This window comes from Heloderma suspectum, chromosome 2, assembly GCF_057233095.1.
Source record: "Heloderma suspectum isolate Gila_16-S chromosome 2, 16-S_ref, whole genome shotgun sequence".
NCBI lineage: Eukaryota > Metazoa > Chordata > Lepidosauria > Squamata > Helodermatidae > Heloderma > Heloderma suspectum.
In genome coordinates this window covers 191,864,901-191,889,919 of record NC_139459.1, presented here as the reverse complement: position 1 = coordinate 191,889,919, position 25,019 = coordinate 191,864,901, and the positions used below count along the sequence as shown (strand labels likewise).

The window sequence follows — 25,019 nt, the reverse complement described above, 5'->3', positions numbered from 1 at the left end:
GCGACCGGAATGGGCTTGACTAAGATGGCGGTGGTTTCGGAGACGCTGTGAGTCGCTACTGACGTCGAGGAACGTTACAGGTGAGGCATATCCCGCTGTTCCCTGGCCCCCCGTGGCACTGTCAGCGACCCACAGGTAGAGACGGGTTTCCAGGAGTGCGGGGGCGGGGGCATTTGGCGGAGAGGCTGTTCGTTTCAGGCGGTCAGCGGCCGTCTTGGGAAAGTGGGAGGGGGTCCCCCCTCCCCGCGCTTAATTTGTTTTCAGTGCCAAGGCTCGATCCTGGAACATACGGCGTAAGAATAGACGAAAGTGCCTCTGACGAAGTGCAGAGTGCCTCTCCCACTTCATTGGGTAACTACAGGGAGTTTCTCTTGTGCATCAGGGATCATGGGAAGAACGGACTTCCAGACAAGAGACTGCTGTTTCCAGCCCGACTTGAGCTCCACTATCTCTTTTTCGAGGAATTAAGCATCCTCCGTACTCCAGCTTTATAGGGTGAGGGATGAGGAAATCCCAGAGTGCCACCAGGATGCAGATCTCCTGGGTTCCACCCGGATTCTGGGAATGAGGCTTTGATGTTTCAGTCGGCTGCACAGGAACAGCGTGGAGTTTTATTCACTTCTAAGACCCATGAACAACTTTTAATTGCCATCTTTCACCCTTTCCCATATACGACTACATGGATTTTTTAATTAAAAAAATCGGCTTACATTTTTTAAATTACATTTCTATCCCACCTTTCCTTCAGGGAATTCAAGGTGGCATTCTGTTTTCTCCTCACCTCCCCAATCATTTCATCCTCACATCCATGCTGTGAAGTACATTAGGCTGAAAGATAATGACAGGCCCAAGATCACCCAATGAGCTTTATGGCTGAATGGTGATTTGAATCCAGGGATCCCCGATCCCAGTCTGACACTGTAGTTACAGCACCACGCTGGCTTTCGTGGAACTTATATGTAGGATATCAAATGTGAGAACTGCATGTTCATGCATGTATATTCAGCAAAAGATATGCGCACAACATGCATGTGATGCTGGGATGTGCTGACAGTCACGCTTTTTGTCATGCCTACATGCAGTGATCGTGTTGTGTGCATGTCATTGCACATAATGACCTATATGTAGATTTTGTGTTTTTTTCCCACAATGGAAAGAAAAGGATTACATGAGAAGCAGCACTTATCAGTGTATATGAACTTGAAACAATTATTCATTTGCAAAGGTTAATTAATTTAAATGTATGTAGTATTTTAAAATGTTCACTGCCTAGCTTTTTGGTGGTTTTCTAAAAAAAGGCCAGCTGGGTTAAAATTGAGTCTGGTAGCAAGTCAATGAACAGCCCATGTAGTCAGTAACTAGGGCCATATTGAGAAGGGAGTGAAACGTAATTTCTCAAGCCTGCCAGACTCCCAAAACAACCTGCCAGCAAGTCCTTTTCCAGAGATGCCATCCTCTCTGTGCTCCTTTTTCATGTCTGAATCAATAACTGGGTGGAGGGCAGGTGGCATACCTTTGGGGACCAAATTAGGCCCAGGGGCCTCCAATTGCTGATCCTTAGCCCTACTCTGAAAACAAGTTCAGGAATTCAAGCATAGCATAACTGATGCTCAGTGGTAGAGCACTTGTTTTACATGCAAAAGGCCCTAGATTAAATTCCTAACATCTCTTGGTAGGGCTGAAAAAGAACGCCAATCTGAAACCTTGGAGAACTGCCACCAGTTGGTGGCAATACTAAGTTAGATGGACCAATGGCCTGACTCAGTATAAGGCAGCTTCCTATGTTTCCTGTTATTTTGAGGGGAATACTTCAAATTCCCCATTAGGATACATTCACTGATGACTGGGACAGTACCATACTGGAGCAGGTTTCTCTGTTCCCCCAACTTCCCTTCCCACCACATATTAATGCCGCTTTCTTAATCCAGATGGCTGGGGAAACTGTTGAAAAGAGAGAGCGAGATTCTTCACCTGTCAAAGAAGAGCGGAGACGCTCACGCTCACCAGACCGGGAACGTGATCGAGAGCGTGATAGGAAAGGCTCCCCCGTTGCCAAGGACAGGAAACGTCACCGCTCCCGTGAGAGGAGAAGAGGTAGTCGGTCAAGATCCCGATCTCGGTCCAAGTCAACTGAGAGGTAATGCGTGACTAGGTGTCCTCACAGTCTTTGGAGGTAGCTTGGCCAGTCTGGTTTGTCATAGGAATGGCTTGGATTATTCAGCTTTAAGTGGCCTGACATAGCAGGGGGTAGAGGTAGTTTTGACTGCTTTGATTTGGCTGCCAGTCAGATTGAGCAACCTAGCACTGAACCAGATTTTGTAAATGGAGCTGTGGCCAGGCTGACTCAAATCATGCTTTATTGAGGAAATAGCTAGTTTCTCACAGCAGCTACTGTCAAATGCTTTGAGGCTGTACTAAGCAGTTGTGGTACAATCCATTCCCGTTAGGTGCTTGCAGAAACATAGTGATGTCTTGTGTATGTCTCTTTGTCTAGATGCTGCTCTGTGCCCTTGTTACACTGGGGCTGTGTATATTCTGTGGTGGTTTTTAAATCAAAATTGTGTACAAAGTTATCCTACACTGAGAGAAATTTAATTCTGAAACCTGCGAAAATTATACATCTGAAATAGATTTCAATGTATCTCTTTGAATGACATAATGTATTTGTCTTCTGCTATATATTCTGCGATGGGGCGGTGGGGGAACTTATCAAACCATACAGGCTGTTGTAGCATAACTTCTTAAGTGCTACTCTGTCCTGACTTTATCTGAACATTGGCTAGGCATTGCCTACACACTTGCAAGCCAATCTTTGCAGCTTTGCTTGCTTAAAAAAAGAAAGAAAACATATTCTTACAATACTGATTTCAGCGCTCAGTGCGCTTCCATGTCGCTATCACAGACATTCACATCCGCTGAATCCTGAAAACATTTGTTGACCATTCCTATGTGTGCAGATAGACAACAGCTGTACCCTTTACACAAAGGATGTGTTGGATGGTGTGGACAGACATATAGGGGGATGCTTTTTGAATTTTGTGGGATTGAACAATAAATGAAACCCACTGAGTGAATATGTCTTCTGGTTTCTATTGTCCAATGGAGGGGACGGTGTTGGCTTGCTCTGTATGTGAAATTGTTCTGCATGTAAACCATCTATTCGTAGAGAACGGCGGTATAAAGAGAGAGAGAGAGACAAAGAGCGGGACCGTAGCAAAAAGGACCGGGATCGTGAGAAAGATGGACACCGGAGGGACAAGGACCGTAAACGGTCTAGGTAAAGCACAGTTCTCCTGAAGGATGTGGTATGAATGTGGCTGCTTCTGAGATGTCAGTTATTTTAGAACAGCATTGTTTCGTGAATAACAAAGGTGAAACACAAAGTTTGCAATCTCTTTGGAAAGTGGGCGGTATGAAGAGAAGCATAATCCTTTTAACAAATTTTTTACTCTATAGGAATGTAAGAAAGGCCTCATAAAATCTGATAGAGGTTAATGAGGATGACTGGTGACAATGACAGAAATTGTGTTTAAGATACGATACCTGGGTTTCTGTTGAAAATGCAGTAGGATCGCCAATGACCGTGAGTGGCTGGGCCTGAGGATTTGTTGAGTAAACAAACTTCCCAGCAGCAAAATATCTTGATGTAGGCTGCAAGTCAGGGGACAGCGGTTTCCCTCTACAGAATTAATATTTCTTTCCCATTGTCTACTACGTGTTCCTTGTTCTATATAAGTTGCTGACAAGCTTGTTTCTGGCCACTTTGGCTAGCTTGGTGTCAGATTTTCACTGAAGTGTAATTTTAACCAAAACCTGGAGTTTGGTAGCCTGCAGCTTTTCTTGAAAACACAAGTGGCAGGGGTCCACAACTCTGTTTGCTGTGGTGAGCATTGCACCATCCTCTGGCTTATGCAATGAGTCCCAAACTTCCTCCCAATCCTGGGAGCAGGGGAAGGGAATGGGAATCATCCCCACAGTTCTGCAGTGATTCAGGAGAACTCAGTGCACCTCCAAAATGAAGCACAATGGCAGGAACAGCTCTCACGCCCTACCCAGCTCCAAGGTAGGAGGATGGCTGGACTCCTTTTCGTTCTGCACTCCTGAGGTGCTTGGAGCACTTTGGAAATACAGCATCAAAACAACAAGCCCCAGCTTTCATCTTTGGCTCTGTATGGGATGTCACTTTACTGCTATTCTTCCAGTGTTCTCTTAAGTGTCTTGGAAGCCCCACACCAAACCAAGTCCCAGCACTTCTCTCTAGCTTAGCTTGTTTTTGCACTGCAGCAGAATTCTAGGGACAATCACATATACCTCTGCCCAGATCGAAGCTTGGAGCTGAGGAGGGGAGCAGGGGATTGTCTTGGCTTTGTGCTGCATTTTGGAGATGCAGTATGAGATTAGGGACAAGACAAACAGCCCCCCAGTGGGAGGGGCCTGGCAATCACACATTTTTTGTCGGCCACCAATGCCGGTCAAAACTTGTGGATGCCTGAGTTGGGGAGGATAGAGTTGCTTCACTTCTGATTCTTCCCTCCCCTGTTGAGCAGGAGCATCTCTCCAAGTCGGAACAAATCCAGGAAGGACAGAGACTCTCGCAGAGATGAAGAGGATGATGCATTGTCCAAGAAGGAGAAGGTACCGCATGACCTTCCTGGTCACCAGCACTTGCTCACTTCCCTGTAGCATGAATAAAAAGTACAGCTGAGCTAGGAAATTTTGCATTCCCCACACCATGCTGGTTCTCTTAATTGGGAGCCTCCTTTTAATAAAAGCACCTGATGTCCTTGTAGACCTTTAGAAGTATTTTCGTAGGGTCATATAGATAAGAATCTTGTATGTCCTTGGTTGAAAATCCTCACCACAAACATCCAACAAATCTCTCTCTCTGGCACCTTTTATTGTAACTAGTTTCTGTTATCTACAAAGCACAGATCATGAAATGAAAGGGCAGCTCTTCTCACTGACCCATGCTACTTAAAAAACAGCTGTTTAGATACTCCTCCAAACTTGCTGCTTTGGAACTTCATGGCATTGCATTGCTCCTGTACAGCCCAGTGTGTGGGCCCCGCAGCTTTAAAGGTAGCAATTTCTGTTTTTTGATGGCTTTTCTTCGACATTGATGCGCACTGTTTTGTTCACAGGCCCAGCCACTTTCTCTGGAGGAGCTGCTGGCCAAGAAGAAAGCTGAGGAAGAGGCTGAAGCCAAGGTGAGAGGATGAGGCAAGGCCCCAATTTCTGTGCTCCCACCTGCTGATTCCACTTCTGTCCATGTGAGACCAGTTAGTGTATGTATTGGAGTATACAACTAACAAAAGCGAAAGGCACTGAATGCCATGCAAAACAAGAGAGAAATAACTCTCAAAGAGCCTGAAACATTTATTCTGCCCAATGCATTTTAGAAATACAGTTTATTCTTCAGGGCTTTTGTCTTCCCAGAAATCTGTAGCAATGAGCCCTTCTGCTCCTTCTGCTGAAACAGTTTCAGAAGAGGAAGGAGCAGAAGGGCTCATTGCTGCAGATTTGTGGGAAGAGAAAAGCCTCCGAAGAAGGAATTGTATTTCTGAAAGGTGTTGGGCAGTATAAATGTTTCATGTATTGGATTATAGCAAGTTGTGTGATTTGAGATGTATTTTGCTTCTTGGTAACTTCAGCAAAAGGACCACCAAATATCCCCATCCCTTCATGGTCTTTCAGGGTTCTTGCTAGTGGGGGCACAGGAGTTTCCTTGCACGTTCATCACCTTGCTCTGATTTCTTGCAGCCCAAGTTCCTTTCCAAGGCAGAACGAGAGGCCGAGGCCTTGAAGCGCCGGCAGCAGGAGGTGGAGGAGCGGCAGCGGCTGCTGGAAGAAGAGAGGAAGAAGAGAAAACAGTTCCAAGAGATGGGACGGAAAATGCTAGGTTAGGCTTTCTTCCTGATAGACGACCAGATACTCAGCCCCAACTCTAGGGACGTTGTACAATTTGACAAATGAATACTTTGCTCTGAGCTTATGTGATCTTGATGCCAAATTCTCCTGACAGTCTGCCATTTACCCTACTTGCAGAAGACCCCCAGGAGAGGGAGCGGCGTGAGCGGAGAGAGCGCATGGAACGAGAGACTAATGGGAATGAAGATGAGGAGGGGCGGCAGAAAATCCGCGAAGAGAAAGACAAGAGCAAGGAGCTGCATGCCATCAAGGTAACGATTCTGAGCTGGGTGGAAAAAAGAGGCCACCTCTTTTCTTTTAAGTTGCTGTCTCAAAGAGGTGTTGAGATGGAGATCAGTGGGCTAGAGCAGGGGGACCAGGGCAAGAGGGTATCTTGGATGTGCATTCATCTAAAACAGGTGTCAGACACACAAGGGGTTTTCCAGGTTGAAGCTGGCACAAGTTGACTTCATCAATAGACTTAACATGTTGAGACAAGGACTTTTTAGTGGGTCAGCCCACAGTCTAGATTGGTTTGCTGTATCTTTGCGGGGGAAATATTGATGTGGGTTGACATAGTTTGGGCCATTCACAAAATCAGCCTGGTACCAGTATACTACCAATGCCAACATGATGATTTCAACAACCCCACCCCTAAAAAACTGCTCTGGGAATTGGTCCATAGTATGTGCAGTTTGACCTATCATCTCCCTCTTGTCCTGTTTGTGGCTTCATAGCCTTAAGGCAGTGTGTAGCCTTAAGGCAGTATGTGGCTTCATAGCCTTAAGGCTTCACAGAAACCTCGTAGTGAGGTTTCTGTGAAGATTCCTGAATATATGAAATGCACAGCTGGAGAAGAAAGTAGCAGGCCAGCTCTTGACGGGGCCATAAGGACACTTAATTCAGGTCTTCGACACCGGGCTTAAAAGTGTTCTGCTTTGCTGTGGCAAAGCTGGGCTGATACATGAGTTTTTGTCAATGCATTTTTCATGCCGTTTCCTGGATCTCCATTCCCAAGGTCCAATGTTGTTAGCATGTCTGTAAAATTGGGGTGAAAATAGCTCAGAGAAGGAGGACAAATGGTGGCCTGGAGATGAGCCCAAAGGGGAAAAGCTAGTATTGCTTGAGAGCTAGTATTGAATATATTGGCAAAGTATCTTAGCTGTGAGCTAGGATGTCTCTAGTTCAAATAGCACTCCTGTCACCAGACAGGACCAAGGCCACCTCACTATTCTCTTTGCATACCTATCAGCCATACGATGAATGATAATACTGATCTACCTTACAGGGTTGTTATATGTGAAGTGCTTGGAAAGCTCAAAAATACACTATAAATAGGTTATAATTTTACTGTTTCGTTCCTGTTAGCAGCCTTACATTTCCTTTGGGAAAGAGCATCAGGGTATAAACTGAATGAATAACTATTGTGCCCCCCGCTAGGAGCGGTACTTAGGTGGGGTCAAGAAGCGGAGACGCACTCGGCACCTGAATGACCGCAAATTTGTCTTCGAGTGGGATGCTTCGGAAGACACTTCCATTGACTACAATCCCCTGTGAGTACTACTTTGGGAAGTGGATCCCCTACGGGGCCTGCTGCTTCACAGCACAGGGACTGGTCTCTGCACAGCTGCGTGATGGGAATATGCTCAAGTCTGCATCCATTCTCCTGGGAGGAATCTGCATCCATTCGCCTGAGGAAGCTCAAAAGCTGTATGAGCTTTTGAGTATGATGCGAGTGAACTAAGGTATTCCTAGCTGTGTGAGGACAGGATGACTAAGAAGGCCTGGGATTTGATACTTTAAAAAAGCCATGTCCTTGTACCATGAAAAATACACTGCCATGTAAGTGAGTTATGTACATTAAGCAGGTTTGCGGAAAACTTTATTTTGAGTTGGACACCTTGTGTTCAGCTGTCGGCCTGTTTTATTGTGGCTTCTTTGCTAGTGACTGGGGAGGGGCCGTAGCTCATTGGGAGAGCACATGCTTTGCATGCAGAAGGTCCCAGGTTTGATCCCTGGTATCTCTCGTTAAGGGTGCGGGGGCTTGCGTAGTGGGGTTGAGAAAGACCTGCTTGAGAACTTGAAGAACTCTACCAATTGGAATAGGTAGCGCTGGGCTACATAGACTTCAGACAGGGTAGCTTTATATTGCCCCCGTACAGTCTTTGTAAGGGAGGCGTTAGCATTATTCTTTATTCAGATAAATGAAAGTGAACCCTTTTCATTATTTCAAGCTGCCTATATGTACTTTTAGCTGTTTATCTGCAGAGTGCGGGCTGGGAACCTGCTCCTCCTTTCTAAAACAAAAAATGTCACCCAGGGTTTTTAGGATTCTGGGAGCTTCTAATCAGACCCTGTATACGGTTTGTGGTGCAGTCATGGTCATCTGATGTTTTGTCCAATAGGTACAAGGAGCGACATCAGGTTCAGCTGCTGGGGCGTGGCTTCATTGCTGGCATTGACTTGAAACAGCAGAAGCGGGAGCAGTCTCGGTTCTATGGAGACCTGATGGAGAAGCGGCGCACACTGGAGGAGAAGGAGCAGGAAGAGTAAGTTGCACCTGGAGAGGAGGGCGATGCTGGGGTTCCATGGCTTAAAATGGGGTCCCCAGGTTATGAGAGATAGTAGACTTGCATTAGACCTGTGTGGGTTTCTCTGGAATCTGGAACTTGGTGTTCAGTTGGAGGTGGGAAGACAATCTGTGCTGTCACAAGTACAAGGACTTTTGTTGTTGTTCAGTCGTTCAGTCGTGTCCGACTCTTCGTGACCCCATGGACCATAGCACGCCAGGCCTTCCTGTCCTGCGCTCTCTCCCGGAGCGTGCTCAAGTTCATATTCATTGCATCCGTGATGCTATCTAGCCATCTCATCCTCTGCCGTCCCCTTCTCCTTTTGCCTTCAGTCTTTCCCAGCATCAGGGTCTTTTCCAGGGAGTTTTCTCTTCGCATTAGGTGGCCAAAATATTTGAGCTTCAGCTTCAGTATCTGTCCTTCCAATGAGCACTCAGGGTTGATTTCCTTTAGGATGGACTGATTGGACCTCCTTGCAGTCCAGGGCACTCGTAAGAGTCTTCTCCAGCACCACAGTTCGAAAGCATCAATTCTTCGGCGCTCAGCCTTCCTTATAGTCCAGCTCTCACAGCCATACATTACTACTGGGAAAACCATAGCTTTGATTAGACGGACCTTTGTCGGCAAGGTGATGTCTCTGCTTCTTACTATGCTGTCTAGGTTGGCCATAGCTTTCCTCCCAAGGAGCAAGCGTCTTTTAATTTCATGGCTACAGTCACCGTCTGCGGTGATCTTGGAACCCAAGAAAGTAAAATCTGTCACTGCTTCCATTTCTTCCCCTTCCATATGCCAGGAAGTGATGGGGCCAGATGCCATGATCTTAGTTTTTTTAATGTTGAGTTTCAAACCAGCTTTTGCACTCTCCTCTTTCACCCTCAACAAGAGGCTCTTGAGATCCTCTTCGCTTTCTGCCATTAGGGTGGTATCGTCTGCATATCGGAGGTTGTTGATAATTCTCCCGGCAATCTTAATTCCGACCTCTGATTCATCCAACCCGGCATTTCTCATGATGTACTCTGCATATAAGTTAAATAAGCAGGGTGACAATATGCAGCCTTGTCGTACTCCTTTCCCAATTTTGAACCAATCGGTTGTTCCATGTCTGGTTCTTACTGTTGCTTCTTGACCCTCGTACAGGTTTCTCAGGAGACAGGTAAGGTGGTCTGGTACTCCCATCACTTTCAGAATTTGCCACAGTTTGTTGTGATCCACACAATCAAAGGCTTTAGCGTAGTCAATGAAGCAGAAATAGACGTTTTTCTGGAATTCTCTTGCTTTCTCCATGATGCAGCGAATGTTGGCGATTTGATCTCTAGTTCCTCTGCCTCTTCTAAACCCAGCTTGTACTTCCGGTAATTCTCGGTTCGCATACTGCTGAAGCCTAGCTTGTAGGATTTTGAGCATCACCTTGCTGGCATGTGAAATGAGCGCAATTGTGCGGTAGTTTGAACACTCTTTGGCGTTGCCCTTCTTTGGAATTGGAATGTAAACTGACCTTTTCCAGTCTTGTGGCCACTGTTGAGTGTTCCAGATTTGTTGGCATATTGAATGCAGCACTTTAACAGCATCATCTTTTAGGATTTTAAATAGCTCGGCTGGAATACTGTCATCTCCGCTAGCTTTGTTGTTACTAATGCTTCCTAAGGCCCACTTGACTTCACTCTCGAGGATGTCCGGCTCAAGTTCAGTGACCGCACTATCATGGCTATCAGGGACATTCAGATCTTTCCTGTATAGTTCTTCTGTGTATTCTTGCCACCTCTTCTTAATCTCATCTGCTTCTGTTAGGTCCCTGCCTTCTTTGTCCTTTATCATGCCCGTCTTTGCACAAAACGTTCCCTTGAGATCTCCAATTTTCTTGAAGAGATCTCTAGTCTTTCCCATTCTGTTGTTTTCCTCGATTTCTTTGCATTGTTCATTTAAGAAGGCCTTCTTGTCTCTCCTTGCTATCCTCTGGAACTCTGCATTCAGTTGGGTATATCTTCCCCTTTCTCCCTTGCTTTTCGCTTCCCTTCTTTTGTGAGCTACTTGTAAAGCCTCATCAGACAGCCACTTTGCTTTCTTGCATTTCTTTTTCTTTGGGATGGATTTCGTTGCTGCCTCCTGAACAATGTTACGGACCTCCGTCCATAGTTCCTCAGGCACTCTGTCTATCAGGTCTAATCCCTGAAATCTATTCCTCACCTCCACTGTATATTCATCAGGGATATGATTTAGGTCATACCTGAACGGTTTAGTGGTTTTCCCGACGTTCTTCAATTTAAGCCGAAATTTTGCAAGAAGCAGCTCATGATCTGAGCCACAGTCAGCTCCAGGTCTTGTTTTTACTGACTGTATGGAGCTTCTCCATCTTTGGCTGCAAAGGACATAATCAATCTGATTTCGATATTGACCATCTGGTGATGTCCATGTGTAGAGTCGCCTCTTGTGCTGTTGGAAAAGAGTGTTTGCTATGATCAGCATGTTCTCTTGGCAAAACTCTATTAGCTTTTGTCCTGCTTCATTTTGTACACCAAGGCCATGCTTGCCTGTTATCCCGGTGATTTCTTGACTTCCTACTTTAGCATTCCAATCCCCTATGATGAAGAGGACATCTTTTTTTGGTGTTAGTTCTAGAAGGTGTTGTAGGTCTTCATAGAACCGATCAACCTCAGCTTCTTCGGCCTCAGTGGTTGGGGCATAGACTTGAATTACTGTGATGTTGAATGGTTTGCCTTGGATTCGTACTGAGATCATTCTATTAGTTTTCTACAAATCAAAAACCAAAACTCCCTAACCAGGGAAGCCAAACTCTGAAAGTCCATTGTGATGAATAAATTATGCAAATTACTTAAATTATGGACATGCTTGATCTAATTAATTATTTGATTAATTAGCCACATGTGCCATTCACCATTTACAGAAGTCATGATACCTTGCTTCAGCGGTTGCGGTTGCCACTTTTCTGCTCTGGTTGGGTCCTTGTGCCTTTAGCAGCTGTATAGCAGGTGGAAATTCAACAGGTGCAGCTTTTCCTGGCACAGAAATGAAGTGTTGGGAAACCCGTCACCTGCTGAATTCTTGCCTGCCAGGAAAAAGCTGGCAGTCTTATAAGAACATAAGAGCCATGCTAGCTCAAATTAAGGGTCCATCTAGTCCAGCATTCAGTTCACACAGTAGCCAAGCAGCTGCCTGTGGGAAGCCCACAAGTAGGACATGAGTGCAATAGCACTCATAGAATACAATAGCTAGTGCAGAGCTTTGCAAAATATTGTAGTAGTAGTGGGAGAGGGAGAGGTGGGATATTTGAGAACAGAAGAGATGGTCAGGGAGTTGTGAAGATTGAATAGATTATTTTCCTGGATACAGACAGGCCCATCCACATCGCTTCTTGTGTCATAGTTTTGAGCAGATATATTTTTATAACAGTAAGAGCTGGAATCTCACTGGAGGGGTTTAAATGAAAATTTGGACACTTAGAAAACTTTCAGATGTACTGGATACTGCGCTGGAAGCCAAATTCCACAATTCCCAGCTTAGTCATAGTCTTGCAGTACACAAATGTTCTTGCGTATATGCATTTGTGTATAAACTGAAACAGTCCTCTTCTGTATTACTGCTTTTTTATTGAGTGGCTTTGGTGTACTGTTTTGGCTTGTCTCTTCTGACCCTCTTGGGATTTTCGTTTCCTCATTGTCAGGGCACGCCTGCGCAAGTTACGTAAAAAGGAGGCCAAGCAGCGCTGGGATGATAGGCATTGGTCTCAAAAGAAACTGGACGAGATGACAGACAGGGACTGGCGTATTTTCCGGGAGGATTACAGCATCACCACCAAGGGAGGCAAGATCCCCAATCCCATTCGTTCCTGGAAAGACTCCTCACTACCCCCTCACATCTTGGAAGTTATCGACAAATGTGGCTACAAGGTGAGTAACAACCTACTTTGTAAAGTTGATTGGCTCTTCTGTTTACCATCATAACTTCAGTGTATTGCTAGACCCTGCGTAAGTATTGGTCTGTTGTAAATGCTAGATCATTTATCTTCCCCATAGGGGAGGAAGAAAGATTGAGAATTAGGGCTTCTGGAGATCAGCCCTGTTCTTGGAAGGACACATTGTTTAGGATGTTGTAGGGGGAGGGCCGAGAGTCAGGATTCCTGGGTTCTGTTGCTGCCTGCTTGAACTTCCTTGGATGATTCCTCTTAAGGGGTTACGCTTACCTGACCAGTTTTGTCCTCTGTTCTGCACAGGAACCTACTCCTATCCAGCGTCAAGCTATCCCTATTGGTCTACAGAACCGTGACATCATTGGTGTGGCAGAGACTGGCAGTGGTAAAACTGCTGCCTTCCTCATCCCACTGCTGGTGTGGATTACCACACTACCCAAGATTGACAGGTGAGAGAATGGCTGGTACCGCAGGTTATTTAAAAGATTGGGGTGCCTTTTAGGATACAAAAGCCCTCTCAAAGCAGCTCATAAGTAAAAAAATAATGTAACAATAAAGATCAGAATTAATAAAAGTCGGTGACAATAATAAAACTGATATCCCGCCCCCAAAATACTAAAACCAAAACCATCAGCAGTCCTGTTTGCACGCATGCTAACTACAGGTGAAGGCCAAGGGAAAAACGTGTCTTGAGTGCTTTCCTGAAGGCCTGTCACGGTTGGGCTTGACGGACCTCAGTTGGTAGTGCAATCCAGAGACCTGGGACCTCTGCAGAAAAAGCCCTCTCTTCTACCACCAATCTAAATGCTCCCAAGAAAGGCATGTGAGAAGGGCCTCCACTGCTGATCTTAAAGTGCAGGCAGGCTGATATGGGCGAAGGAAGTCCTTTGAGTAACTCTGCCCCAAACCGTTTAAGGCTTTGAAGGTTAAAACCAGCACTTAAATTGGGCTTGGCAACCAGTGCAGCTGTCACATGAACTGACCACATAAGCCTTCCAATACTAGAGCGGCTGCATTCTGTACCAGCTGAAATTTTTGAAGCATCTTTAAAGACAGCCCCACATAAAGTGCATTATAGTAGTCTAGCTTGGATGTCACTATGTCTGGGATTACCATTGGTATATGGATTACCAAGGCAACATCAGAATTCTCCTGTTGAGGCAGGGACAAGAGAAAGGAAGACACTCAGGTGACCTGGGGATTGGACAAGCGTCATACTAAGGTAGAGGCCCTGACTCTTGTTGCCTTAAGACCCAGTAAATGTTCACGCAGATGCTCCTTCAGGATTGTTGTCTGCACTGCTGCCAACAACAGACAGGCATTCTGCTGAGTAGCATTTGTCCCATACCACAACAGTTGATTTGTGTGCAAACATGTCAAGTAGTATTCTGACTGTCAGGCACCATGTGAAGCCTTTGTAATCCCCTGAAGAAGTTTTGGTAATGGGTGGTGCAGAAACTCTGCACTAAAGAATTCAGTGCTAAAGAGAGGGTTTATGTGAGTGGGAAGGAGATGAGGAGCTTTCTCCACAGTAAAGTAACTGTTCCCAGGTGTATAGCATTGTATGAGCTGGGCTACAGTCATGGTATGATGAAAACAAAAGAATTGTTTTGCTGGATTAGACAAAAGTCCATCTAGTCCATTACTGTTTCCAACAGTGGCCAGTTAAGATGCTTCTGGAGAGCTCACAAAGTATGCTGGAGATGAACCATACTGCAATGGCTGGCTGGGGCTTTTTCCCCCCCTAACATGGACTTGAATTGACCATTGCTTCCAGGAGAGCTAGAAATAACCTGGCTCAGCTAGGGCCCATTCACTGGGCCAACAAACTAAGGAGTGCCCTGTTTAAAAAGTCTCCTATCATACCCACCTTTTATCTTACTTCAGTGCCGGTCAACTGGATCCAGGTCACAAAGAAATAAAAGTAATGAGTATCCTAAAACAAGGAGCGGACCTTAAAACAAGCCACATTTGGCCATTTTTAGCCTTCCGTAGTGGGTTAAAGCCATGAATATTGGTAGTGCAGCAGTGGTGGGGGGCGTTTGTTGCCCACCCATGATCTGAAAAGGATCCTAAATTCTCACAATCCAGTCTAGCAGCAGGAAGACTGAGGGACCCCCTAGGGGGGGAGTCTGTCTTTGATGTAGATTCTTGTGGGCAAGGGAGGGAGCAGTTTCCTACTGTTTCCTGGGGTTCAGCATGTGGTTTTTCTTCACTGCAGGATTGAGGAGTCGGATCAAGGCCCCTACGCCATCATCCTGGCCCCTACCCGTGAGTTGGCCCAGCAGATTGAGGAAGAGACCATCAAATTTGGAAAGCCCCTGGGCATCCGCACAGTGGCCGTTATTGGTGGCATCTCGCGTGAGGACCAAGGCTTCCGCCTGCGCATGGGTTGTGAGGTGAGGGGTTGGGCCCTTTGGCTGCAAACGCTAGGAGGAATGGTCCTTGCCTCCCAGACATAAATACTCATACATTGATAAAATGCAGTCCAGGAATGATAAATGATAACATCCATAGCTTAATATCCTCTAACTCTGTAGCCTGGCTCAGCTTCCCTGCCTGGGCAGAACACTGGGAAATATTACATCGTTTGTTGCTCTCACCGAGGGCGGGGGGGGGGGGTGGTGGAAAAATAATACAGGTACTGGTTGCAAGGGGAGGCACAGATTGATTTCTTCCTCCTTAAACCTGCTGCTGCCTCTGCACTCCAGATTGTGATTGCTACGCCTGGCCGTCTAATTGACGTGTTGGAGAATCGTTATCTGGTGCTAAGCCGCTGCACCTATGTGGTATTGGATGAGGCTGACCGCATGATTGACATGGGCTTCGAGCCTGATGTGCAGAAGATTCTGGAACACATGCCTGTCACTAACCAGAAACCTGATACAGATGAGGCTGAGGACCCTGAAAAGATGCTGGCCAACTTTGAGTCGGGCAAGCACAAATACCGGCAGGTTAGTGGGACTTGGATGCATTGCTGTGAAGTCTGCTGTGTTGAACTTGTAAAAAGTGAAGTGCCAGGGTTCAAGTCCACCAGTGAGTTCCACCCTTTAACGCAGAAACCAGTTCCTTAGTCTGGCCTGCTGAGTATGTAGAGCGTCATTTATTTATTTTCTTGAAATTTACACAAGAGCTAGACAGTTGATTTGAAGGTTTTTTTGTCTTTGGGGGGGGGGGAGCATGTTTTTAAAACTGAAAGCAATGATTGTTAGGAAGCTATGCTCATTGCAGAGTAGGTGCATAGTCATGAAGGAGGATGTCAAGAGGAAGATGGTGTAAGTGGCTCTGTCCTTTTCAGTAGAAAACATGGAGTACTTGAAAGTGTACTTTAAATGAGAGGGAGGAAAACAGAACAAAGATCAAATTAAAGTTGGCCACGTTCACAGTAGAATAGAGGCTCCAGGGCTTACCAGCCAGAAGAGATGCAGTGCTAGGACTGTGCAGCCATGGAGATTGAAGGATTCAACAGATCTAAACTGGGTTCCTGTACATCTGGTTAAGACATAACTTATTAAAGTGTGGAGACAATTTAGTGATGATTGGACCTCACTGTCTGAATAAGATGGCTTCAAAGGAAACTAATTAAATCTACGTATTCCCCACAAAGTGATATTTGTAAGCCTCCATTCCCCTTCTTTTACCTACAAGGGGACATTGGGGGAGTTCTACTGTGGGATGAGAAGTAGGGCTGCCTTGTACTCATGATTCTCTCTCTCCCCCACCCCACTCCCCCCGCCCCCTCCTGGCAGACTGTGATGTTCACAGCCACCATGCCACCTGCTGTGGAGCGCCTGGCCCGGAGTTACTTGCGCCGGCCAGCTGTGGTTTACATTGGCTCAGCTGGCAAACCACATGAGCGTGTGGAACAGAAGGTCTTCCTCATGTCAGAGTCAGAGAAGAGGTAATCATTGGTAAAGGAGGTAGAGGACAGTTCTGAGCTGTGCCAAGGCAGTTCCAATCTGATAAGATGTTATGTGTGGCACGCACACCCTCCTGGTTGTGCAGTAGGGTCTTGGCCAAACGGAGGCCTCTGTTGTAATGTAATTACCAGAGAGGGGCTCTCTCGAATGGGCCTGCTAGGCCTCCCTTCAGCATTCCTCGTGGCTTAGACCATGAAACTGTTCCCATATCATTCAGGCATGGTGGGTGGGATGGGAAGGAGCTGTGTACCCGGTTCAGGAATTTGAAAATACTAGTGGCTTAGGTGGCCTGAAGAGAAATGTGGTCTTATATGTACTGTGTGGTGTGGGGTGAGGCAGTTCAGTACAGAACAGGGACCATGGCCTATAGGCCACAGAGGGGAATGCCAGAATACTGTTCAGCACAGCCTGACCCCACCCATCCTGTGCACTTACTTGAAACAAACACTGTGCGCAGATGGAAGTTTCAGGCAGGATTTTGGATGTTGTCAGTGCTCTTTCCACATGGCAGGGTACTAGACCAAATGGTACTATGGAGATGAAAAAAATCTTGGCACAGACTGGGAGAGACACATGCCATTAGGACAGAGGGCAGAGGTGCCAGAGAAAATTTCTGCTAAACAGATGGCACCTTCAGACTCCAGTGTCCTGCCTCCACCTGCCTGCTTATTCTTTGTCTTCTCTCCTTTCCCTTACGCAGGAAGAAACTGTTGGCTATTTTGGAGCAGGGCTTTGACCCGCCCATCATCATCTTTGTCAACCAGAAGAAGGGCTGTGATGTGCTCGCCAAATCCCTGGAGAAGATGGGGGTAAGTAGTAATGACATGTAAGGTTGGAGGACTGCAAACCCGAGAGTTATGGGAATTTACAGGCCCTTCTTTTGAGGCATCCTGGCTCCCAGAATTGGGGTCACTGGCCTTTGTCATACTTTGGGAAGACATATAGGTTCTGTCTTTCATCCTGTCTCACACTTAAATGACCAGAATAATGCAGGACAGCTGTTCAGCTAACAGTAGCAGCTGGTAAGATGCTTTCCTGCTGACTGTGCAGAGTCCTGTCTGCAGAAACCTTACTGCTAAAGAGGTAGCTCCATGCTGATGCTCAGGCTGCTGTGCATTTCCCTCCACCCCCCTTAAATACCTTCCAAGGCAATCATCATCTCTTGGTATTGGTGTACCAGTAGGAGTATTTGGGAATGATACAGCATTCTTTCCTGCTGCCTCCTTTTGAAACAGTTGTCTTTGTCCTTCGAGGGAATCACTGCTAGTTCATGTCTGTTTGGCTACCCTCCCCATCCAAACATCTGGCTTAACTTTACTCATCTCCCCCCCCCCCCATATATCTCTACAGTATAATGCTTGCACCCTTCATGGTGGCAAAGGTCAGGAGCAGCGAGAGTTTGCCCTCTCCAACTTGAAGGCTGGTGCCAAGGACATTCTGGTGGCCACAGATGTGGCTGGACGTGGTATTGATATCCAGGATGTGTCCATGGTGGTGAACTACGACATGGCTAAGAACATAGAAGGTGAGCTATCAAGTATTCTCCCTTTTCTTTGAGATCTTCTGGGCACTCCCCTGTTCTCCTGAGTCTTCCCATCTGTGAGGCATGGTTTTGGCAGTTTTTGCTGCTGAATGGGACCAGGTTGAACTGATGTTTGATAGAGAAGTGTGTGTGTTTGGTATGATGATAGCAGTAAGGCATAGAAGAGGCCACCTTTAAAAGCCACTGTTGCCACCTTTAAATCTCATAGCGATGTGATTCCTCCAGCTTTCCACTAATGAGAGCTGGTGGTGTGTAGTGGCAAAGTGCATGAGCCAGAAAGCCCCTAGTTCAAATCTTCTCCCAGCTGAGAATATGCTAGGCAATTCTAGACAAGTCATCATCCCTCAGCCACTTGTGCAGGGTGGGGTTAATAATGCTGACCTACCTTACCAGGACTGTTGTAAGACTACTGAAATAAGTATATGTGAAATGCTCTGAACACAGACGCTCTGTATTCATGCTTTATTATTATTTCCGTTATCCTCTTTTATGCAACTATTAAGTGATGGCCAGATCGTTTCCCAGAAGCAACTGTGTTTCTGGATGTGAGTCATCACTTAGTCAGCTGCTGCATCCTACACTAGAAGTAGCTGTGTCTTGACAATTCCATTCCTTCTTGCTTGTAGATTACATCCACCGCATTGGTCGAACAGGAAGAGCTGGGAAGAGCGGCGTAGCCATTTCCTTTGTCACCAAAGAGGACTCTGCCGTCTTCTATGACCTTAAGCAGGCTATCCTCGAGAGCCCTGTATCTTCATGCCCACCAGAACTGGCCAACCACCCAGATGCCCAGCACAAGCCGGGAACCATCCTTACTAAAAAGCGACGGGAGGAAACTATCTTTGCCTGAGTCCATAGAGGAGCTACTCAAGAGGCTCCTCTCTAATTGTGATCAGGGACACCCTCTTCCACTACCTGGATCCTGGGCAAGACTGACAGATTGAGAGGCCCCAGTGTGAAGTGGCTCTTCCAGTCCCTGGGACGATTTCCTTAAAACGGCAGTGGCTTTTTCCCCCTTCAAATTTAGGTGCACCCCTTGTGCTGTTGATGTAACACCCAGCACAGAATTCAGAACCAAACAATGGGGATTTGAGTCCAAAAAAGATAGAATGTCACAGTGGGAATGCTGATATAGATTTCTTAACCTTGTTTTTGTTGGAGCCAGTGTTTATAGCACCTGGGAAAACTTTATTTACCCTTGTGTTGAGAGGCTGGGCTAGGCTAAGCAGTGGCCAGCAGTCTCACCTTGCTGATATGTGACACTTGTTGGCTTTATGCTGCTGTGAATATGGTCTAGAAGCATTCCATGTTGGCTCCTCCTTCATGTTCAGGCAAGACTCTGGGGTTTGGCCCTGTCTGGGGGGAAACATAGGTTTGGGGCACTGTAGTTGGAATGCTGCAGGCTCTCCTATCCTGCTGTAGTGAGGATGTCACCCCATTTCTAATCCCAGATTATGTTTCAGCATGGTAATTTCATAAGGAAGGGGTGGGGTGTTTCCTGAAGAAAACTTTTCTTATGGAGAGGCTAGCCCTTGCCCCTCTCAGTAGAAGAGGGGCAGGTGATGTACAGAAAGACTCTTGATATTTTTTCAGTGTTTTTGTGCTACTATAAATCCATGTGAAATGTTGCTCAGGTTTGTCTGTTTTTCTTTGTTCTTGACTTCTTGTAAGCAAAAACAGGGACCCAAGTTCAGACAGTATACTCTGTGTTGAACTGATTTTCCTTTACCATGGTGTATACTGCTGTGGGGTTTTCGAAAGAAACAGCAGGCCTTAAAAGGGAAACACATGGGACTATCAACTAGAAGCAAGATAGGTGTTTTGGATCACTCATATTTTTACCAGTGTGGGAATAAGAATCAGTAGCAGGAACAAAGAAATGTGACAATTGGAGAGATAGAATAGGGAAACTTATTTTTGTTAAAAGAAAATCCTTATGTGCAGAAATCCTTCATCTTTCCAAAGCTGATAGCATGTCAGACGTAAACCCACAATGTTTCCTCAGGCCAGTTTGACACTTGCAATAGCTGCTAGACACCCTCTTCTGTGGCAAAGGATGAGGGTGCAAGGTGGACTTGGAAAAGTCATGTCTCCATTAAAGCAACCTCTCACTTCATGGTTTGCACTCTAGTCTAAGTAACCCAAGAACATCTGACATAAGTTCTGAAGGTCTTCCTGGCAAGAGTGCCTCAGGTTTAGTTCAATGTACGTTACATAGCCCTCCATGCTTTGCAGTGGCGTTGTCTTCAGTTTACTGGCCTGCTCACCAGATCAGCAGCGCAGGATGAGTCAAGAACACCCCCCCCATGCTGCCACTGTAATAAATTATGCAAAAATTACCTAACTTTATATGTAGACTAAGTGCCCAGGGCTTAGGAATACAGATTTTCTTCTAATAAATTTGCATTTCCATTAGGAAATGGGGTGATGCAGGGATGAGGGCACTTAGGGTAGTAAGCTGCAATCCTAAATCTGCAAACCACGGAGTCTAGTCTGTCTCATTGCAATGAATGGGCAAGATGCTTCTGACTAAAGTGTAAGATTGTATGACATAGATTTAAGGGCGATGTGTGCAAAAACCACCCTGTTTCTTGAAGCAGCTTTGTGCTATGACCTTCTGGAACTGGCTTACTATACTTCTGCAGTTTCATTTGTACGGCTACAGGCTCGATTCCTAGAACATGTTCTCCTAAACCATTTTTGAAAGCCAATATTTTGCAAGACCCTCCAGCGGGTGCTGGAAAATGAGATTCCTTGAAGTATTGTTGTTGTTCAGTCGTTAAGTCGTGTCCGACTCTTCATGACCCTATGGACCATAGCGCGCCAGGCCTTCCTGTCCTCCACTCTCTCCCGGAGTGTGCTCAAGTTCATATTCATTGCATCGGTGATGCTATCTAGCCATCTCATCCTCTGCTGTCCCCTTCTCCTTTTGCCTTCAATCTTTCCCAGCATCAGGGTCTTTTCCAGTGACTTTTCTCATTAGGTGGCCAAAATATTTGAGCTTCAGTTTCAGTATCTGTCCTTCCAATGAGGAGTCAGGGTTGATTTCCTCCTCAAAGTATATATGGTGTTGGGGGGGCTGCACCTGATGTGATAACTTCTTGCTAGAGGAACTGGAGAAAAGTGATGATGCGATTTTCTCCCATGCTCCCAACACACCTTTTCTGAAAGCCAGTGCATACGCACCGGGAGCAAAACAGACATACAGGTATTTGCATACTATATTTCACATGCTTTTTCTAATACAGGTGGTGTTAACACCTGTAATGTGAAAGGGCTGAAAGTATGCAGAATTCTGACCCTTCTCTTGGGTAAAAGGAGTTTGTGCCTCAGATAGCGTCAGCCAAGAAGGAGGGGTATATTTATTTGGCACTCTTTCAAGGTAAAATCTAACTTAAAGCTGTAGCAGAAATGTATCTGTTGTGAGAGCGCTTCGGCTATTGGGTGGTATATAAATGTAACGGCAAGCTGGAAGCTCATAATCAAGTCACATGTTAACCATTAACCACCTCCCCTTGGCACAACTGACAGTAGTGTAACGTGAGAGAGAGGCCTCATTAAGCCCAGCTAGAGCAATGAGACATTTGGGGCCTTTTCTTAAGATGGAAGTGGCTGTACCCAAGCTGTGAGAATGGTCATTATACTAAAAACATGTTTTGTGGACCACTGGCATAGTGTCACTTGAGGAGTGCTGCAAGGCACTATGTCCTGACTCAGAGAATGCTAGTTTCCAGGGGAAAGGGAATGGCTGTGAAGCCAGCTTCACGGTGTAGTCTGAAGATGCATTCAGTTTTCTGTATCACGTGATACACAGTTGGGTCGGCTGTAGTGTGAGCTGCCCCTACACACACATCCCTCTACAGTCAGTTGCTGGCCCTATAACTGTGTTGGCTTTACGGTAGCAGTGTGTATACCCCAAAATCCTGTTTCAATCTCCAGCCACTTTGACTCAATAAAGCCCAACATCCTCCCAGCTGTATTTCAAATAAAGGCAGACCAGCCACATTCTATAAACAGCAAACGCTTGTTTCAAACCGCTTACAAGTTGTCAGGGAAATCAGTGCTCTCTACAAAAGAATAGTAACAAACCTGTTGCTGCGGCCAACTGGGGACCGCAGGGACAGAACCCAGATCTCCCTGTCTGCCCCTGAAACCGCCTAAGCCGGGAAAGAGGAGGAGACTTCCCTCGGCTCTGGCCAGTCCAGGGCATGTGACAAGACACTCAAAACAGCCCCTGATGGTGGTGTGCAGTATTTACAAGCTGATTTCTGATAGGTGTACGTGCTTTTTAGGGGCAGGGAGCTGCCATCTACTGCCCAGTGAAGTGTTTGGAAGTGGGGTGGGGGGAATGGAAGAGCAACTAGGCCTCTGGGGTAGAGGGTTTGTGCATGAGATAGGAAGCAGGAAATGGAGATGGCTCTAGCCAGTACCTCCATCCTTCAGACAGTGTCCAAATGTGATGAAGGTGGAGTCACTGCCAAGTAGCAAAGCTGGCATGTATCCCGCACCTCTTCTCCCCCACATCCCCCTCCCAACAGACTTAAATGCGGAAGATCAAGGCCTCATGCAATTAGCAGAGAAGTCTGGGGAAGGTGGAGGATAATAAATTAAACTCATATTGTGGCTTTACCAAGGTCATCGTCCCGCCAGCTCCCTCAGGAGAGGAGGACTGGCTGTGTACTGAGAGGAGACCAGAGTCTCTGTAAGCAGGGAAAACAGGGACAGAGGGACCGAACCCAGGCTGAGTCTCAGACTGCAGCTCCAAGGAGTTTATGGCTCATCTGGCAGAGGCAAAGTACATTGTACTCCCCAGCCTCATGGGACTGTGATTTTGAGTGGAGGTTGGGAAGGGGTACTTAATCCCCAAAACCCCTCCTTTCCCAGATGCTTCCTGTGGATCTGGAATTCCAGGAAAGGAAAAGCAGCGGGAAAGGGGATGGGTACTTTAAGTATAGCACCTCATCACTTCATTACATGTGTTTGCCTCTCAGCTTACTAAGAGTCAGGGGCTTCCAGTTCATGGAAGCCAAACCAAGGACAGCATGGGTGCAGGGAGAGAGGGAAAAATTCTGAACCATGTCTTTGTGCATGGAAGCATTGCCTGTTTGCCTGCACTCACAGGAACAATGCACGGTGAAGGCCACATAGCCCTCTCATCTTGGCCACAGCAGTGTCTGAGAGTGATGACATTTAAAAACATCCCTCTACATCAGAACAACATCTTCAAGTGGAAAAGCCACTGTGGAATGATGCATTCTGGCTTGGTGATTAGATGGGTGGATGCTTTGACACATCATAGACAAGGAGTGAGCAGTAGGCAACTTTTTGCCCACCTCTTTGATCATGCCTAATGTCCCCATTAACATGAACAGCATGGAAGAACCGTTTCTGGATTATACCACTTCAGGCTACAAGTAAGGGGATGACATGGTTGAATGTTCCTCCATATAAAAACATCTCCCTGCACACAGAAAACTCAATGCCAGGGAGAAACATTGTAGCCTAACCTTCTCCCTAATGTGCTACTTTTCATTAAGTAGGGGATTAGTTTCCAATACAGAAATGTTCAACCATGTGAGTCCCACCCCACTCCCCCGGCCTGGTACAGTCCAGGGTCAGTTTAACCTCTTGCTGCGATGCATCAAAGCACTTGCACAAAATAGGCACCAGTGCCACAAACCTCACATGTAATTTCTTCCTGTAACTCCAGCAATTATACGCTGTAACTTCTGGACTGGTCTCATGGCAAAACATGGGCTGATGCCAAGTCCTTATGGCAGGGATGTTGAACCTCTTTCAGCCCAAGGGCCGAATCCCATTTCAGAGAAGCTCTTGGAGGCTGCATTCCAATGGTAGGCAATGTAAAAGGGGTGGGGCCAAAAATACGAAATCATACCAGCATATTTTAGCTTAAAGCTCTTTCGGACAGTAACTAGGCCTTAGGAGGGGCATTTCAACCTTTTAGAATGGGGGGAAAAACTGCACAAAACCCAGGGAATCACCCAACGATGAGTGCTTAGGGGAAAGGGGATGCAGCCACCCGGGGAACCCTGGAGGGCCAAATCTGGCCCCCAGCTCTGTGGTTCTACACCCCTGCCTTATGGCAAGGCAAAAACCAACCGTCTAGTCTTTCCACTTACAGATGTCCCGAGCTGCTGACCCTCTGTGCAAGTACACAGCCCTGCTCTCCCCGTTAGAGAGAACCACAACTCCCAGCTCCCTTCTCTCTTGGCCATCCTGCCTCTCTCCCAAAGATACATAGCCCTAATTCACCCTCTTCCTTCTCCCCACACAAAATGGAACTGGGATGCAAAGCTGCCAATGGAATTTACCCTGCAAGGACGTTATCATGGCCCTCGTCACGCAAAACGAAGGCGGGTGAGAGAATTCACCCAACCTGCGCGTAGGAATCAGGCAGCTGCGGCTGTGTCTGGCGTTCTATAGATAGCACCGGTATACTGGGGCAGGACCTGTATACTGTGGGGCTCAGCTAGAGAGAGAAAGAGAGGAAGGCTTGCTAGCAGGCAACTGACTCAGTCTGGGAGGCAGTGGTGACGGCCATGGCCTTGTCCTGCGTCCCTGGCTGCCTGGCCCAGGGGTGGGAGGTGCCTGGCCCGGAGGTCTCAGTAGCTGTCCTTGGCCCAGGGCCGGTTGCGCTGCCAGTTCCTCTCGCTGTGATTGTGCTCGGACTCACGCTCCAGGAGGCGGTCCTGGGAGTCGTGGCCATTGGTGTTGTGGAGGCCGCTGTTGTGGTTGCGATGAGGCTGGTACAGGTCAGTGTAGGCATCCGAATACTCGTCCTCCAGGTGCCGGGAGCTGCGCTGAGACGCCGCCATCCAGGTCTTGTGGGAGGCGTCGCTCACTTCGTCGGACTGCATCAAGCTGTCATGCTCCACCGGGGAGCGCTCACTGCCACGCTCGCCCGGCGGGGCCTGAGTCTGAGGAGGGAAACAGAGAGTAAGGCTCAAAAGGCTTCAAGCAATGCAGCAACCTGGGGGCCGTCTACGTGGGAGGTTTTTTCCAATACTGTTGTGGCATAAAGTCGTTAGGAACACATGATATCATCACCCCGGAGTTTACCTGTGGGGAAGCCACATTTTTGCAGAGTACTTTTACTCCATTGTTTTTCTTTAATTTGGTTCCCCTGCAGTTCA

General features: G+C 46.7%; 2 protein-coding genes across 5 annotated transcripts in view; one reads left to right on the top strand and one right to left on the bottom strand.

The window, feature by feature from the left end:
- Positions 1 to 23,966, top strand: DDX23 (DEAD-box helicase 23). Of its 2 annotated transcripts, XM_084836987.1 has the most exons (18): positions 1 to 80; positions 383 to 495; positions 1,929 to 2,137; positions 3,167 to 3,277; positions 4,548 to 4,635; positions 5,142 to 5,207; positions 5,761 to 5,899; positions 6,046 to 6,179; positions 7,348 to 7,460; positions 8,313 to 8,456; positions 12,157 to 12,382; positions 12,706 to 12,851; positions 14,624 to 14,801; positions 15,114 to 15,356; positions 16,152 to 16,303; positions 17,023 to 17,131; positions 17,673 to 17,847; positions 18,492 to 23,966. In XM_084836987.1, the coding sequence occupies exons 3-18, from the start codon at positions 1,929 to 1,931 to the stop codon at positions 18,713 to 18,715; spliced, it is 2,457 nt and encodes an 818-aa protein (XP_084693113.1). In that variant the 5' UTR covers positions 1 to 80; positions 383 to 495; the 3' UTR covers positions 18,716 to 23,966. The 2 variants fall into 2 exon arrangements, with proteins under 2 accessions (XP_084693113.1, XP_084693112.1); XM_084836986.1 differs by lacking the exon at positions 383 to 495.
- The window catches only part of CACNB3 (calcium voltage-gated channel auxiliary subunit beta 3), a 74,522-nt gene continuing 71,373 nt past the window's right edge, over positions 21,871 to 25,019 (bottom strand). For all 3 annotated transcript variants that reach the window (XM_084836990.1, XM_084836991.1, XM_084836988.1), the window contains one exon: positions 21,871 to 24,803. In XM_084836990.1, coding sequence (XP_084693116.1) covers positions 24,489 to 24,803 — 315 coding nt within the window. In that variant the 3' untranslated portion in view covers positions 21,871 to 24,488. The remainder of the gene's footprint in view (positions 24,804 to 25,019) is intronic.